The sequence below is a fragment of the Theropithecus gelada genome, chromosome 19 (assembly GCF_003255815.1).
Source record: "Theropithecus gelada isolate Dixy chromosome 19, Tgel_1.0, whole genome shotgun sequence".
NCBI lineage: Eukaryota > Metazoa > Chordata > Mammalia > Primates > Cercopithecidae > Theropithecus > Theropithecus gelada.
This window is the reverse complement of record NC_037687.1, coordinates 34436647-34453811: the sequence shown is the minus strand read 5'-3', so window position 1 is coordinate 34453811 and position 17165 is coordinate 34436647. Positions and strand designations below refer to the sequence as shown.

Sequence of the window (17165 nt, the reverse complement as noted above, 5' to 3'; positions counted from 1 at the left end):
TTTTTTTGAGACGGAGTCTCGCTCTGTCGCCCAGGCTGGAGTGCAGTGGCCAGATCTCCGCTCACTGCAAGCTCCGCCTCCCGGGTTTACGCCATTCTCCTGCCTCAGCCTCCCGAGTAGCTGGGACTACAGGCGCCCGCCACCTCGCCCGGCTAGTTTTTTGTATTTTTTAGTAGAGACGGGGTTTCACAGTGTTAGCCAGGATGGTCTCGATCTCCTGACCTCGTGATCCGCCCGTCTCGGCCTCCCAAAGTGCTGGGATTACAGGCTTGAGCCACCGCGCCCGGCCTACTTTCATCTCTTTGATGGGAAATTTTGATCATTGATACTGTTACTGCAGGGACAGTGCCTGCAAGGGGAGTTGAGATTATCTCAGAAAAACAGTTGTGAAATGAAAATTGCTGAAAGCCATTGTGTTAGTCAGGATTCTCCAGAGAAACACAGAACCAATAGGGTACATAGATGTACAAGAGGAGATTTATTATGGGAATTGGCTCATCCAGTTATGGAGACTAAGAAGTCCCAGGATATGCCTTTTGCAACCCGGTAAATCACGAAGTTGGGTGGTATTCAGTCTGCATCTGAAGGCCTGAAAACCAAGGGAGCCTATGGTGAAATTCCCAGTTGGAGGCTGAAGGCCTGAGAACTGGGTGAGGGTCATTCTTGTATGTTCCAGAGTCCAAAGGCCCAAGATCCAAGAACTTTAATGTTGGAAAGCAGAAGAAGATGGATGACCCAGGACAAGAAGAGAGTAACTTGCTCTTTCTCTGCCTTTTTGTTCTATTTTGGCTCTCAAAGCATTGGATGTTGCCCCCTAACACTGATGAGGCCAGATCTCCTTTACGTTGTCTACAGACTCAAATGCTAGTATCTTCCATAAACATTCTCACAGACACATCCTATACTAAGGTTTTCCCAACTATTTCGGTGGCCCTTAATGCAGGCAAGTTGGCACAAAACGTTAAACATCACAACTATTAATAATCTTGTGGCTAGGCCGGGTGTGGTGGCTCATGCCTGTAATCCCATCACTTTAGGAGGCCGAGGCAGGCTGATCATGAGGGCAAGAGATCAAGACCAGCCTGGCCAACATGGTGAAGCCCCGTCTCCACTAAAAATACAAAAATTAGCTGGGTGTGGTGGCGGGCACCTGTAGTCCCAGCTGCTTGGGAGACTGAGGCAGGAGAATCGCTTGAACCCAGGAGGTGGAGATTGCAGTGAGCCGAGAACACGCCACTGCACTCCAGCCTGGTGACAGAGTGAGTCTCCGTCTCAGGAAAAAAAAAAAAAAAGAATATTGAACATAATTAATTGAACTGAACATAGACTTACTTTGCTTTTTTTAGTGCACTCGTATATAAGTCTATGAGTACATTTGGCTTGACTCTGGAAAAGTTTACCCTGAAGACATGTAGAGCAGATAGCTTTTCAGTTGCTGAATTGAAGTCCTGTCTGAAAAGAAAGGGAGAAGGTCTGGCTCCAGCATGATTTCATATAGAAAGGTAGGTGGGGAGCTCTTCTGAGTGACTCCACAAAGGACTCATTTTGTCTGCATATTTGAGTGTCTAATGGTAATTTTTTTTTTTTTTTTTGAGGAAGAGTCTTGCTCTGTTGCCCAGGCTGGAGTGCAGTGGCAGGATCATATATTACTGCAGCCTCAAACTCTGGGGCTCCAGCGACATTTCTGTATCAGCTTCCTGAGTGTATGGGATTGTAGGCACTCACTACTGTGCCCAGCTAATTAAAAACAAAAAAAAAAAAAAAAAATAATAAATATATATATATATTTTTTTTTTAACAGACAGGGTTCTTGATATGTTGCCCAGGCTGGTTTAAAACTCCTGGTCTCAAGTGATCCTCCCGCCTCAGCCTCCCAAGTAGCTGGGGCTACAGGTACACACAGCTCTTATGGCAATTTCTTAGGCTAATAGTCAAAATAGGGAAATAGTAAGCTTGAAAAGTGCCAGAAAAATCTGTATATCTACTTGTTTTTGTTGTTTAAGTAGATAAATTAACTAGGCTGCTCATGGAAATAACTGGCTTACCAAATTCAATTTGTTAAAATGAATCTCCCTTGGGTTATACAAATACATACACAGCACAAACACTGCTAAATAAATATTTTAAACTGATTTACAAATTAGTTAATTTTATTTTTTTTTGAGACAGAGTCTCACTCTGTCATCCAGGCTGGAGTGCAGTGGCACAATCTGAGCTCACTGTAGCTTTGAATTCCTGGGTTCAAGCAATCCTCCCACGTCAGCTTCCAGAGTAGCTGGAAACACAGGTGTGCACCTGTACCACTATGCCCCGATAATTTTTTGATTTTTTGTAGGGACGGGGTCTCACCATGTTGCTCAGGCTGGTAAAGTTTTAATAGATTATTTTTTAGAGCGGTTTTGGTTCATAGGAAAATTGAGCAAAAAATTACAGAGCTTCCACATATCCCTTGCCCCTATGCATGTACAGCCTCTCCACTATAAACATTCCCCACTAGAATAGTATATTTGTTACAATTTATGGTACATTGGCATATAGTTATCATCCCAAATCTATAGTTTACATTAGGATTTACTCTAGCTGGACGTTATATGGGTTTTAACAAGTGTATAGTGACTTGTACACACCATGGTAGTATCACAGAGTAGTTTCACTGCCCTAAAAGTCTTCCATGCTCCACCTGTTCATCCCTTCCTCCCTTAGCCCAAGCCCCTGGCAACCACTCACTTTTTACTGTCTCCATAGTTTTGCTTTTTCTGGAATGTCATATAGTTCAAATCACAGTATGTAGTCCTTTTAGTTTGGATCCTTTAATAGTCCATTTTTGTGCTGCTGAAAAAGACATACCCAAGACTGGGCAATTCACAAAGGAAAGAGGTTTAATGGAGAACTCACAGTTCCACATGGCTGGGGAAGCCTCACAATTAATGAAGAAGGCAAGGAGGAGCAAGTCATATCCTAGGTGGATGGCAGCAGGCAAAGAGAATAAGCTTGTGCAGGTAAACTCCTGTTTTTAAAGACATCAGATCTCGTGAGACTAATTTACTGTCATGAGAACAGCGGGGGAAAAACCCACCCCTATAATTCAATCACCTCCCACTGGGTTCCTCCCATGACATGTGGGAGTTACAATTCAAGATGAGATTTGAGTAGGGACACAGCCAAACCATATCAGATCCCTTCACTTAGAAATATGTAGTTAAGATTCTTCCACATCTTTTATTATTTATTTTAATGTGGATAAATATACCATTTTCTAGATGTACCACACTTATCTATTCACTTACTGAAGGACATTTTGGTTGCTACCAAATTTTGCCAATTATGAACAAAGGTGCTATATTCATGTACAAGATTTTGTGTGGACATAAGTGTTTAACTCATTTGAGTAAAACCAAGAAGCACTATTACTGGATCTATGGTAATTGTTCTGGCATTGTTTCACATTTCAAATCAGTTGAGAAACTTTCTCAGATGTCTTAGACGAAGCAAAAACAAAGTGCTTCTTCCTTTTTTCCTTTTTCAATAATCTCTAAGCCTCCAGATGTCTGTGAATGTCACCCTGTGAATAGACACACATATACACACAACACAGTCACACACTGCGTAAGTGTGTTACTATTGCACACCTATCTGCAGGACCAGAGTTCAATTACCCATTTCCTTAATATCTAGTGCACAGGAATATGGAGAAAGGGTCAGCATATTAAATGACATCAGAGAGACACAAAACAAAACAAAAACACACACCATTCCAGAATGTGGCAAATTCTGGACAAATGTCTCATCAACTTCAAGAATAATAATAAAAAGTGGTAGCTATATATTATTATAGACTCACCAGATGAAACTATTAATAGCCATATAGATTCGTTTTGGATCTGATTGCAATGAATTTGTCTTAAAAATCAATTTTGGAGACAATTCGAGGCAACTGAGCACTGATGATATATTTTATGATGCCTTAAATAATGATTGATAAAGTTATAGGAATTATGAAAGAGCTCTTATGCTTGGAAATGCATTCTGAAGAGATGCAGCATTGAATGACAAGATGTGGGAATTGTAAGTAAAATAATTATGTGTGAAAAGAGTTGAAACAAGAACAGTTACTAAATGATAAGTAATATGGACGATTTAGGAAGGTTTCATAGTGCTTCTGAACATAGTCTTTTCCATTTGTGTATATACTTGAAAATATCCATTAGAAGAGGAAAAATATGTTTTTGTACCCATTACTTGTTAAGAGGGATGGACTAAAAAGGGCAGGTGGAAACTTATAGTTTCAGGGGTTTAAGTACGTATTAACATAGGAATTGTGTACTTTAAATATGCAGAATTTAAGACAACTAGATTTCACTTAAGCCACTTTTAAAAACACAAGTAATAAATATTCAAAAGTTGTCACTTCCTAATCATTTTACTGTTTTACTCTTATATATACATTGTTCTATAGTGAGCAGGCCTATTCCAAAGGCCAACGAAGGTGAAAGGCCAAAGAAGGAGAAAGAGGCTAAGAAATTGTTTTCAGAAACATTTCATAGGGAATCATGAACAGAAGTGATGTCTTGTGCAGCTGTGAGACAATGGATCCCTGTATCCGCCCTCCAGAAAGCAGTATCCTTTACATCCTTTTTAGGACTCTTTTTATAGTGGTCAGCAAGGCTGGAGGTTTTTTGTTTTGTTTTGTTTTGTTTTTGAGACGGAGTTTCACCTCTGTTGTCTGTTGCCAGGCTGGAGTGCAATAGCACGATCTTGGCTCACGGCAACCTCCACCTCCTGGGTTCAAGTGATTCTCCTGACTCAGCCTCCCGAGTAGCTGGGATCACAGGCACCCGTGGGCCACCACAACTGGCTAATTTTTGTACTTTTAGTAGAGATGGGGTTTCACCATTTAGTAGAGATGGAGGCCAGGATGGTCTCCATCTCCTGATCTTGTGATCCACCCACCTTGGCCTCCCAAAGTGTTGGGATTACAGGCGTGAGCCAACACGCCCGGCCTGGAGTTTTTAGGGTAAAACGTGAAGCTGCTGACATCTTCAGACTTTCTTGCCAAGACTCATGACCACTGGGGGAGAGAAGCATTTTGATGATACCTATGCTACTGCTTCAGAACATAGGTGACCATGACATCTTCACTTCAAGATGGCATCAGTCTTGCCACACCACAGGCTGTATGTTCCTACATACATGTTCTTGAGGTTATCTGTGGCTACTGTATTGGCATGGTGAAAATAGAATACAATGGTGTGACACTACCCACTTCTTCTCAATTCATATTCAATGACATTATTTTGACAACTTGTAATTGGCCATGGTGGGAGAATTTTACCAGGGAAATTGGCAAATATTAAAAGCCAGGGCTTATTTGTTTCATTGAATGGTTAGACCTAAGAAAGTGAAGGAGAATTTGTAAATGAAGGTAGTGTTTCAGGTATATAGTGTCTGAGGTTTTTTTTTTTGTTTGTTTTTGTTTTTTGAGATGGAGTCTCGCTCTGTCACCCAGGCTGGAGTGCAATGGCACAATCTCAGCTCACTGCAACGTCCACCTCGCAGGTTCAAGTGATTCCCCTGCCTCAGCTCCCTAGTAGCTGGGATTACAGACATGCGCCACCACACCCGGCTAATTTTGTAATTTTAGTAGAGACGGGGTTTATCCATGTTGGTCAGGCTGGTCTCAAACTCCCAACCTCAGGTGATCCACCTGCCTCAGCCTCCCAAAGTGCTGGGATTACAGGCGTGAGCCACTGTGCCTAGCTGAGGTTGTTACACTGTGAATAGAATAGACCAAAAAATTGAGAAAGTATTTTCCCAGTATTTGAAAACAATTTTATCATTTAGCAAAGAAGTGCATCACATTACTGAAGAGTGAGTAAAGTTCCAACATGTCTTTGTTATACATGTCTATTTATTAATGAAAAAGAAAATATCACCAACATCCATTTAAAAATAAGCAAAAGACATTAATAAACATTCTTCCAAAGAGGATATACAGGTGGCAACTTGACACAAGATGTTCAAGTGTTCAATACCATAAAATACCAGAAAAATGCAATAAAATCACAGAGAGATGCTATTATACAGCTTAAAACAACTAAAATTAAAAAGACTAACCATACCAAGTATGGCAAGAATGTAGAGAAATGGGAAGCTTCACATACTATTGATGGGAATGCAGATGGTAGAGTCAGGTTATAGTCTGGTCGTGTCTTTAAAAGTGAAGCATTCACATACACCGTACTGCTGACACAGGAGAAATAAAGCACTTCTGCATATTAAGAATTATATGCCTATGTTCATAGTAGCATTATTTGCAACAGCCCAAAACTGGAAAGCATCCAACTGTTTATCCAAATTTTGACATAGCCACAGAATATTTCTCAGCAATACAAATAAACTATTCACATAAGCAATACTGGTAAATCTTAAAAATAATTGTGCATCGGCTGGCACAGTGGCTCATGCCTGTAATCCCAGCACTTTGGGAGGCCAAGGTTGGCGGATCACAAGGTCAAAAGATCGAGACCATCCTGGCCAACATGGTGAAACCACATTTCTACTAAAAATACAAAAATTAGTTGGGCATGGTGGCGCATGCCTGTAGTCCCAGCTTCTGAGGAGGCTGAGGCAGGAGAATCGCTGGAACCCAGGAGGCAGAGGTTGGAGAGAGCCAAGATCGCGCCACTGCATTCCAGCCTGGTGACGGAGTGAGACTCCATCTCAAAAAAAAAAAAAAAAAAAAAATTGTGCATCATCAGGAAAAATGTAGTATTTTATGATTCAATTCACATAAAATCCTAGAAAACACAAACTATTCTCCTGTAGGGAAAGTAAATGACGGGACTCCTGAAGGCCTGGAAAGTGCACGCAGAGATTGTAAAACAACAAAAGGTGAATCATGAGTATGTTCGTGATCATGATTATGATGGTTTCACAGGCTTATATGACAAACTCTTCAAATTATACACCATAAATGGATGTAAACTATGGCACATCACTTATACATCAAGAAAGTTTGTAAAACATGTTTCAAAGTAAAGTATCTGATCTTCCACCTTTCAAAAACCAGAATGCCTTGCAATCTCATGTTGACTGCACTCTCTCTTCAGGCCTGGGGAAGGGCAACCATGCGTCCCTCCGTGCAGGAAATGTTGGCAAGCAATGAAGGCTGTGGCAATTTGAGACAACAGCAACACTGGTGGAAATCACAAGACCTATCAATATATCCCTGGCCTATAGGACTTCTATTATCTTTATCCTCCTTTTTCTACCTCTACAGCAATGAACTTGAGGTGAACAACCTAGAAAGCCAACAATTAAAAACAAAACAAACAAACAAACAAAAAACCTTTATTTTTGCTGACAATAACCTAAGTTATTGGACATACAGAGATTTCTAGGTCCTATGACTGCTCAAAGCCACAGTCACGGAAAGATTTGTAAATGTACTTTTACAAGAGGCACATTCCAACTAGTTTGCTACAGTACACAGTTCATACGTGACTCCCGTTGTCTTCTGAGCGACATCAGCCTATGGAATGTTTGATATCAGGGCATGTCTCCTTATAGAACCCCATGAAAATCTCAACAGCGCTGGGCATCATACGACATCCTCTGGAAACAATGGAATAAAGTTGTCCTATTCCCTGAAGCACAGGTGCTTGTCATAACAGCTGGCCTCTCCTCAGGATGACCTCTAGTCTCACAGAAAAAATAGGGATCCAGGCCACAAAGAATAGCCAAAACCTTGCATTGTTTCCTAGGAGATTTTAGGTAGCAAAGCAAGTAGGACCAAAACCAGAATGAGAATTACTCCATCATCTTACTTCTCCTGCAGAGGCCCACAAAAGCTGTCCATTCCTTCATATAGAGTTGAAGTCTGTTTCCCAGCCACCCCACACAGTAAACAAAACCCCAAGACTACAAGTAGATTCAAATATAAGGCTTTTATTAGTGCACAAACTGGAGCAATGTGAGGCAGCCATTCACCAGGTGGTGACTTGGAGGCTAGAAGAATGACCAGGTGTCATGTGAGACCAAGAATTTACATAAAGGGAATCCTTGCACATAAGCGTCCAGCAGAACCAAGGCTGGGCCCTCCTGACCAAAACTGGGTCACATGTATGCTGTGATCAGTCAGAAAAAAGAATGAATTTTCTCTAAAGGCTTAGATTGCTCAAGATTTCCTCCAAAGACTAAGAGAACACACAAATGTCTGCCTTGCCTTAGCACATCAGCGTGACCAATGCCCACTGTGCAAGGTGGCAGAGGGTAGATGGTTTCTACCAGAGAAACAAGGAAGAATGAGGTTCAACTTTAGGCAGATGGCTCCCTCACAAAGGCCCTCTACTGCTACAGTACTACAGAGACAGCACATTCCCTGTAGGTCTAAGGCTCTACTTAAGTGTGGACTTTCAGGAGCTAAATGAAGATAGATCTTGAGTTGAAGGCGCTTCCACATTTGCTGCATTCATGAGGTCTCTATGTGTTATGGCATTTTTGGTGATGTATGAGGCTGGAGCATTGGCTAAAGGAATTCCCACATTTGTCACACTCATAAGGCCTTTCTCCAGTGTGAACCACTTGGTGTTGAATGAGGCCTGACTTTTGGCTAAAGGACTTTCCACACTGGCCACACTCATAAGGCCTTGCTCCAGTATGAATTCTCCGGTGTTGAATAAGGATGGAGCTTTGGCTAAAGGATTTCCCACATTCACTACACTTATAAGGCCTTTCTCCAGTGTGAACTCTCTGGTGTTTAATGAGGGTAGCTTTTTGACTAAAGGATTTCCCACACTGGCCACACTCATAAGGCTTTGCTCCAGTGTGAATTCTTCGGTGTTGATTAAGAATGGCACTTTGACTAAAGGAATTCCCACATTCACCACACTTATAAGGCCTTTCTCCAGTGTGAACTCTTTGGTGTTTAACAAGGGTGGCTTTTTGGCTAAAGGACTTCCCACACTGGCTGCACTCATAAGGCCTTGCTCCAGTGTGTATTTTCTGGTGATCAACAAGGCTGGAGTTTTGTCTAAATAATTTTCCACATTCGCTGCACTCATAAGGCCTTTCTCCGGTGTGGATTCTCCGATGGTCATTCAGGTGGGAGGTTTGGCTAAAGAATTTTCCACATTCACTGCACTCCCAAGGCCTTTCTCCAGTATGGACTCTCTGGTGCTGAACAAGTGAGTACTTGCCCCGGAAGGCTTTCCCACATTTGCTACACTCATAAAGCTTTTTTCCAGTGTAGACTCTTGGATGATGAACAGGAGTGTGTTTGTGCCTGGAAGCCTTCCCACATTCACCTGACTTGTAATGACTTTTTTGACTGCAAACGTCCTCCCCACATTCAGTAATTGTGTTGGGTTTCTTGCCTCCAGGAAAGACCAGGGACCTCAGAAGCCCCAACATGGCTGGGAGGTCCTTTCCAACCTCCCATTTGCGAAAGGGCTTCAATGACATACGGAATAGGCAGCGCTTCACATATGAGGCTCTGTCCATGTCCCTCTTCAAGGATTTCTTTGCACTGTGATGCTTCTGGTGCTGGTGATGGTTTGTACATTCTCCAACCAAGTATGGTTTCTGCCCAGGGAGATCAGCCAAACGCAAAATATCTTTCAGGACTGGGACACACATCTCACAGGATTGAGTCTTCTGTGTGGATGAACCTGCCTTTGACTGTGATACTCTTACAGAAACATGCTGCTCAGAAGGTGTCTCTTCATCTTCTGTTCCATGGCCACAACCTGAAAGCAGAGAACTGCTGATGAAATATACATTGACTATGCTGAGAGCAGGAAGCCCCATTACACACATACCAAAGGAATGATTCACCAGGTTTGTTTTGAGGATAATGGAGCTGAGGGCAGGTTGAGGAAGGGGTTGCTTTGCAATACTGGATCTCTGAAGATCACAGAATGAGGGAGGCCTCACCAAATAAAGAACACAAGGATGGGATGGAGGACAGGGAATGGCATTGTCTTCAAACCATTCCTCTACCAACGGCCTCAAAAGTTATCCTTGAGTAGCCTTCCAATTCCTAAAACTCACCACATAGTGTTCAGGAGGACTTTGTCTGCTGGTGACACCTGCATGCTGTGCAGAAGGTTGACTGTGCCCAAGCCCAGGAAAATACAATTGAAACTGAGTAGCAAGTCATATGATCACATATCTTCATGTAATCATATATACATACTTCACAAGACATTATGTTTGTGTCAATGTTGGAAAACGTTGCAGAGGGAGCAGTGCAGAGGAGCAGATGATGCATGAAGATCAGAAAGGTGGAGGTAGCCAGGTGCTAGAAGTCATAGATGAAAATAATAAGACAGAAAAGTGTCAAGTACAGGGAAGAAAATATAGAAATAAGGTTTGGCCAGTGGCATGTGCACCCAAACAGTGGTGAAGACAGGACAGGCTCCTGAAAACAGCCTGGATATCATGCCCCCAACCAGCTGCCAGTCAACAAGCCCAGGCCTTCTCTGAGACCATGTTCACCCTATAAAGCAACCAGGTTTCTCCGCACACCCTCAGTTGTCTAGCTGTGTGGGACCTTCATGAAGCCAAGTCCTACCAGAAAGACAGAACATGTGAGTCATCAGCACTGATGCAGAACGACTCAGCACAAAACAGCCCATGGGAAAGAAAGTTATTATGATTAAACAAACAAACTAGAAGGAGTGAGTAAGAAGAGCCCACTGTCCCCATAAGTATAGACCATGACAATGACTACAATCATGACACAGGTAGCCACAAGAAAATGTCAGCTAGCAGATGGGGGTGCAGGGAACTTGGGACACAAGGTGTCATGGATCTGAACACAGACACCCAGCCAAGAAGAAAGCAAGCAAGAGAGATCCATTCGGCTGACTGAAGAACACCTACTTCCCAGACCACTGGGCAGCAGGTGTTAGGGCTGCTCAGGCAGTGCACAGTGCTGGCTCCCATAGCACATATCCCAAGAGAGTGGGGAAGTCAGCAAAAGAGCACAGACAGACCAAGACACTGGAGTTGGTGTTAGGGCCTTACCCAGTGAGGCTACAAGGGCAAAGTTCTCCAGCATCACTTCAAGGTACAGGCGTCTCTGAGCCTCATCAAGAAGTCCCCACTCTTCCTGTGAGAAGTAAATGGCGATGTCCTCAAAGGTCACACAGCCCTGTCATGATGGGGACAGGTCACTCCACAATCAACGCCTCCACATCAAGTTCATCCACCCACTCATTCATCCCCACCTTAAGAAAATACACACCCTGGTGACACAGATGCCCACTCTCTCTTCACGGTCCAGTGATCACTGTATCCTTCTACAGTACCAACCAGGAGGTGGGCAGGATGCACCACATCGAAACTTTGGGCCCAGTATGTAGGGGTGTATCCCTTCTTGTCAGGCAGTTCCCCAAGAATCTTTCAGATAGTGCCTCCTAGACACAATCAAATGTGGGTTCACCTTTCACCCTTAAGTCCTCAATGCCAGGGGCCTGGGTCCTTCAGTTCACACTCCCTCTCCATGTGCACATCATTCTTTGAACCATTCTCGCTCAGTCTCACTCCCATAGCCACCTCAACCCTTCTGCCCACCAAATTGAGACAGCATTCAGTGCTACACAGACCTCTGATGGTTCCTACTGTCATAGACAGCCCCCATCCTGCTCTGAAGGGCTATCTTCCTGACTCTGTTCCTTGCTTCAACCTCAGCCACCAAGAATCACTGATGTCAGACACTGATGACCGTCCTCCACTTGTGCTGCACTTGATGTCCCCTCTTCAGTCAACAACCTTCCTCTCCTCTCTTAACCTTCTTTCAAAATCAGTGCCCTTGGTGGCACAGACTCTCAGTGGCTCTCTACCTCCAACCTAATGACTCATACAGATGAACACTTGTACTACTAAACTTATTCAACTGCTTGACTGACACCTTCCCCAGACACATCAAGGGTCACAACAAATTCCTGGTGAGGTTTTACCATGGTGAATAAGCACTAGTCCTAGTGTTTTCATCAGTTTGGGCTGCTAGCATAATACCACAAACTGGGTGGCTTATCAACAACAGAAATTTATTTCTCAGAGATCTGCAGGCGGGAAGCCTGAGATCAGAGTGCCAGCATGGTCAGGTTCTGGTGGGGGCTTTTTCCAGGTTGTAGACTGCTGACTTCGTATATCCTCACTTGGTGGAAAGAGCACTAGGTAGTAGGTCTCTGGCCTCTTTGTTTAAGATCACTCACTAATCCCATTCATTAGGGCTTCGCCCTCATGACCTAATTATCTCCCAAAGGCCCAACCGCCAAATACCATCACACTGGAATTAGCGTTTAAGCATATGAATTTTGCAGGGACACTGTCCACTGTACCTGGCTTCAGTATCATCTTCTACCAATTATTTCTTTGTCTCCATGTCTGTCTTATGTCCTCAATGCCTTGGAAGCCTTGACCACTTACCAGATGATATGATTTGGCTGTGTCCCCACCCAAATCTCATCTTGAATTGTAGCTCCCACAATTCCCACATCATGGGAGGGACCTGGTGGGAGGTAATCAAATCATGGGGGCAGGTCTTTCCCATACTGCTCTCATGATAGTAAATAAGTCTCACAAGATTTGATGGTTTTATAAGGGGGGAGTTCCCCTGAACAAATTCTCTCGTCTGCTGCCATGCAAGACGAGCCTTTCGCCCTCCACCATGATTGCGAGGCCTTCCCAGCCACGTGGAATCATGAGTCCATTAAACCTCTTTTTCCTTACAAATTACCTAGTCTCGAGCACATCTTTATCAGCAGCATGAAAATGGACTAATATAGTAAATCAGTATGAGTAAAGTGGGGCTCTGCTGTAAAGATAACTGAAAATGTGGAAGCGATTTTGGAACTGGGTAACAGGCAGAGGTTGGAACAGTTTGGAGGGCTGAGAAGAAGATAGGAAAATGTGGGAAAGTCTGGAACTTTCTAGAGACTTGTCTTTATCAGCAGCGTGAAAACAGACTAATATACCAGATCATCCACTTTCCTACAATCTTCCCATGACCACTTTTCTTCCACAACTGTTTGTGATGTTCACCACCTCTACCACGTGTCCAAGCACGAGACACAGTCATAGCCCTGACCTTTCCTTTTCTGTTTTTGTTTGTTTTTTTGTTTTTTTTTGAGATGGAGTCTCACTCTGTCACCCAGGCTGGAGTGCAGTGGTGTGATCTTGGCTCACTGCAACCTCCACCTCCCAGGCTCAAGCAATTCTGCCTCAGCCTCCGTAGTAGCTGGGATTACAGGTGCCTGCCACCATGCCTGGCAAATTTTTTTATTTTTAGTGGAGACAGAGTTTCACCATGTTGGCCAAGCTGGTCTAGAACTCCTGACCTCAAGTGATTTGCCTGCCTTGGCCTCCCAAAGTGCTGAAATTACAGGTGAGAGCCACCACGCCCAGCCCTTTCCTGGGTTATTAATAGCATTACCTTCATGACCAGGATTACCCACTCCTAATTGTGACCCACAGCTACTCTGGGCCAAACGCTGGCCACCACCTTTTGGATTTCTCTGTCTTAAACCGCTTCTAGAATTCCAGATGTACATGGACAGCTACTCACTTGATGTCTCCATATATCATTCTTTGGAACATCTCAGACTATGATAATAGCTAAAGACAGAACTCCTGTTATCCTTAATGAAAATTAATTGGCCGGGCGCGGTGGCTCAAGCCTGTAATCCCAGCACTTTGGGAGGCCGAGACGGGCGGATCACGAGGTCAGGAGATCGAGACCATCCTGGCTAACACAGTGAAACCCCGTCTCTACTAAAAATACAAAAACTTAGCCGGGCGAGGTGGCAGGCGCCTGTAGTCCCAGCTACTCGGGAGGCTGAGGCAGGAGAATGGCGTGAACCCGGGAGCTGGAGCTTGCAGTGAGCTGAGATCCGGCCACTGCACTCCAGCCTGGGTGACAGAGCGAGACTCCGTCTCAAAAAAAACAAAAAAAAAAAAAAAAGGAAAATTAATTGGCTGGGCATGGTGGCTCACGCCTGTAATCCCAGCACTTTGGGAGGCCAAGACGAGTGGATCACCTGAGGTCAGGAGTTCGAGACCAGCCTGGTCAACATGGTGAAACCCTGTCTCTACTGGAAAAAAAAAAGAAAAAAAAGGTCATGGTACTATGTGTCTGTAGTCCCAACCACTCAGGAGGCTGAGGCAGGAGGATCGCTTGAACCTGGGAGGTGGAGGTTGCAATGAGCTGAGATCGAGCCACTGCTCGATCTGAGTGACAAAGTGAGACTCTGTCTAAAAAAAAAATTAAATAAAAATAAAATCAATCTTATTACATGCTATTTGATGGAGCTTCCATCCTCCCAGATGCTAAACTCAAAACGCCTGGAGTAATACTTGACTACTATCTCTTACCCTCAAAATCTGAAAATGCAAGCAGGCCTAATTAAAAATCTGACCCAGAATCCAGCCACTTCTTCTACCTTCACAGCCACCACATCGGTGAAGCCACTATCAAAACTCACCTTGGCCACTGCAGTAGCCTCCTCCCTGGTTGCCTCCATCACACCCACAGAGAATTCTCTATGCTGCATTAACAGTGAACCTGATGAGACCAGTGTCAGATAACCTCCCTCCTCTTCTCTAAACCTCCCATTGTTCCCATCACCTCCAGAAAAAAACACCCAATTTCTCAGAGCCATTCCAGACCTGAGTCCTGCCCTGCTGCTCTGAGTTCCCATGAGAAAGAAAGGAGAGTTGGGTTCCCCTGAACCAGCTCAGCTTCACTGCCAACTTTACATATTATTGTACCTAGGCGGGACAACCTTTCACACCTCATTCCATTGTCTGCCAGCAATAAGAACTTCTACAGGCCGGGCGCGGTGGCTCAAGCCTGTAATCCCAGCACTTTGGGAGGCCGAGGCGGGTGGATCACAAGGTCAGGAGATCGAGACTATCCTGGCTAACATGGTGAAACCCCGTCTCTACTAAAAATACAAAAAACTAGCCGGGCGCGGTAGCGGGCGCCTGTAGTCCCAGCTACTTGGGAGGCTGAGGCGGGAGAATGGCGTGAACCCGGGGGGCGGAGCTTGCAGTGAGCCGAGATCGCGCCACTGCACTCCAGCCTGGGAGACACAGTGAGACTCCGTCTCAAAAAAAAAAAAAAAAAAAGAACTTCTACAAATAACCACCAGTCTAGAATCAGGATGTCAAGCTTGGGGTTTGTGAAGAGTCCTTAGGTCAAAGAACTGGATGGTGGCAAAAAAGATACATGAAGAAACCCCAGGATGGGGCCAGGACCAGTGAGGGCCTGGGATACCCTCCACTCACCTTTGTGAGGTCCATATGTGTTTCTGGAGACACAGTCACCTGTGGAAAGCCAAAGATCATGAAAGGCAGGTGACCATACAGGGCTCTACTGATTCAGGCTTCCCTGGATCCCTGACCAGGACATAGCCAGATGGACTGATGATGTCTGCATTATTTCTGAGCCTCAGCTTTCCAGTCCTCAGTGCTACCTCTTAGCAACTGTGGGACCTTGCACAAGAACTCAATCTCCCTGTGATTCTGTGTTATTCCATTCTGTTCTAGTCTAACTCCATGAGGTTTTTGGAAAACTCAGAGAGACCTAACTCAGACCATACGCCGCTTCTGTACACAACCCTCCACAGCTCCTAGCATCCTAAGAATTGAGGGAAAACTCCTCCCTTTGGCACTCCAGGTATGAACCTTTTTCACTCCATCTCCAAGAGTTTAGAAACGCCGGTCCCTTTGCCTGTCACCTTCTTCCATGCCTCATCACCCAAGTTCTGGAAATAGGGACTCCACCCACGAGCCCCCACTGTACTGGACATGAGGATCTCGACCCTAGCGACCCAAGAAGGCACCCCTTACTGGGCTTTAGAATTTGAGTGAGGATGAAGGAGGGTGAGGTCCAGTGGACGCAGCGCTCACCTGAGTCGGGGCCCTCAGCGCAGCAGCAGCCATCGGAGTCTGGGCAGAGCGGGGCCGGGACCCGACAGCGACGGGCGCGGGGACCTGGGCAAAGCCGTCAACCCCGCCGCCGCCGACCCTTAGACCCCCGACTGTTCAGCGGGAGGACCCCTCCCCTCGCGCCTTCCGACTCTCTCACCAAACAAAGCGCTCCCAAAGCTCTTGACGGTCTGGATGCACCCAAGCGCTGCAAAAATGACCGCCACTGAAGTGATACAGGAAGTACCTCCCCGACCTATTGGTCCCAAAGCGGAAACGACCCTTTTCTCAGCGCGGATTGGCTCAGCATCTCTGCGGCTGGAGCCAAAACCTTCTGGGTAATGTAGTCCCGCCGGTACCCAGGGCGCAGGGAAGGATGCTGCGGCCCAGAGTCACCTCAAACAAAAGCCAAGCGGCCGCGCTGGGGGCGCAGGGAAATGGCGTCGCCACAGTCCAGGAGAGGGCTGGGCCTTGTCGCTCCTTAAACGGGCCGCCGGTCCATTTCTGTGGTCCCGTCGCGGCTGAGCGCCCACGTGGTTAGAGGCATTGATTCAGGCTCGGGAAGCTGAGGCCGGATCCACAGGTGTTCGACGCTCCTGCGGGAGCGAAGGAGCTTCGTCCCCCTCCCCTGCGGGGTCAAGGCGTTGGAGGCCGTGCCAGGGCCGAGGATGTTCTGTGAAAGACAGGAGCGATCTAGGTGTGGCGCTGTGGGCAGGTGTTCCCGGAGGCCACATGGGGGCCGCGCCCGCGCTACTCCTGCTCTGAGCCCCTTGACTGTCCCTAGATGAGGGAGGCGGGGCCGAGACGTCCCATGGGAAGGGGTCCTGGGCAGCTCTCCCCCGGGGACTTCTTCTCTTGGGGAGGGCAAGCTGGGGAGGCCCCGGAGCGGCCGAGGAAAGTGCCTCTGCTTCCCTGAGTCCCCTCCAGGGTCTGGGAGCCGCTCCTGCGTTTTCTGACGCCCCCTTCACCGACCCTTGGCTGAGAACTGGGTCCAGATGAGCCTTGGACCCCACTGAAGACATCGTCTACCTCATCTCCCACACCTGCTAGGACCATCTCTGTCCGCCCTCAGGGCAATAGGGAGGTAGGCGGGTTCCCAGGGCACCCCACGCGGTGGCGTACAGTGGTAGGAACAAGGCCTCTGGAGCTCAAGAATGGGATTTAGTCCCCGGGGGGAAATCCATGCTCTGCCTTACAGCAGCTGACTTGGCCTATAGGGATACTCTTAA

General features: G+C 45.8%; 1 protein-coding gene across 5 annotated transcripts; it reads right to left on the bottom strand.

The window, feature by feature from the left end:
- Positions 1-7927: 7927 nt before the first annotated feature.
- On the bottom strand, positions 7928-16683 carry ZIK1 (zinc finger protein interacting with K protein 1). 5 transcript variants are annotated; one of them, XM_025369252.1, is made up of 4 exons: positions 16333-16683; positions 15295-15333; positions 11029-11155; positions 7928-9746 (listed from the first exon to the last, which is right to left on the bottom strand). In XM_025369252.1, exons 2-4 carry the CDS (start codon positions 15307-15309, stop codon positions 8482-8484), a joined length of 1407 nt encoding a protein of 468 aa, XP_025225037.1. In that variant the 5' UTR covers positions 15310-15333; positions 16333-16683; the 3' UTR covers positions 7928-8481. The 5 variants fall into 5 exon arrangements, with proteins under 5 accessions (XP_025225037.1, XP_025225035.1, XP_025225036.1 ...); XM_025369250.1 differs by having other exon boundaries at positions 15919-16647; XM_025369251.1 differs by lacking the exon at positions 15295-15333 and having other exon boundaries at positions 15919-16647.
- Positions 16684-17165: the final 482 nt, after the last annotated feature.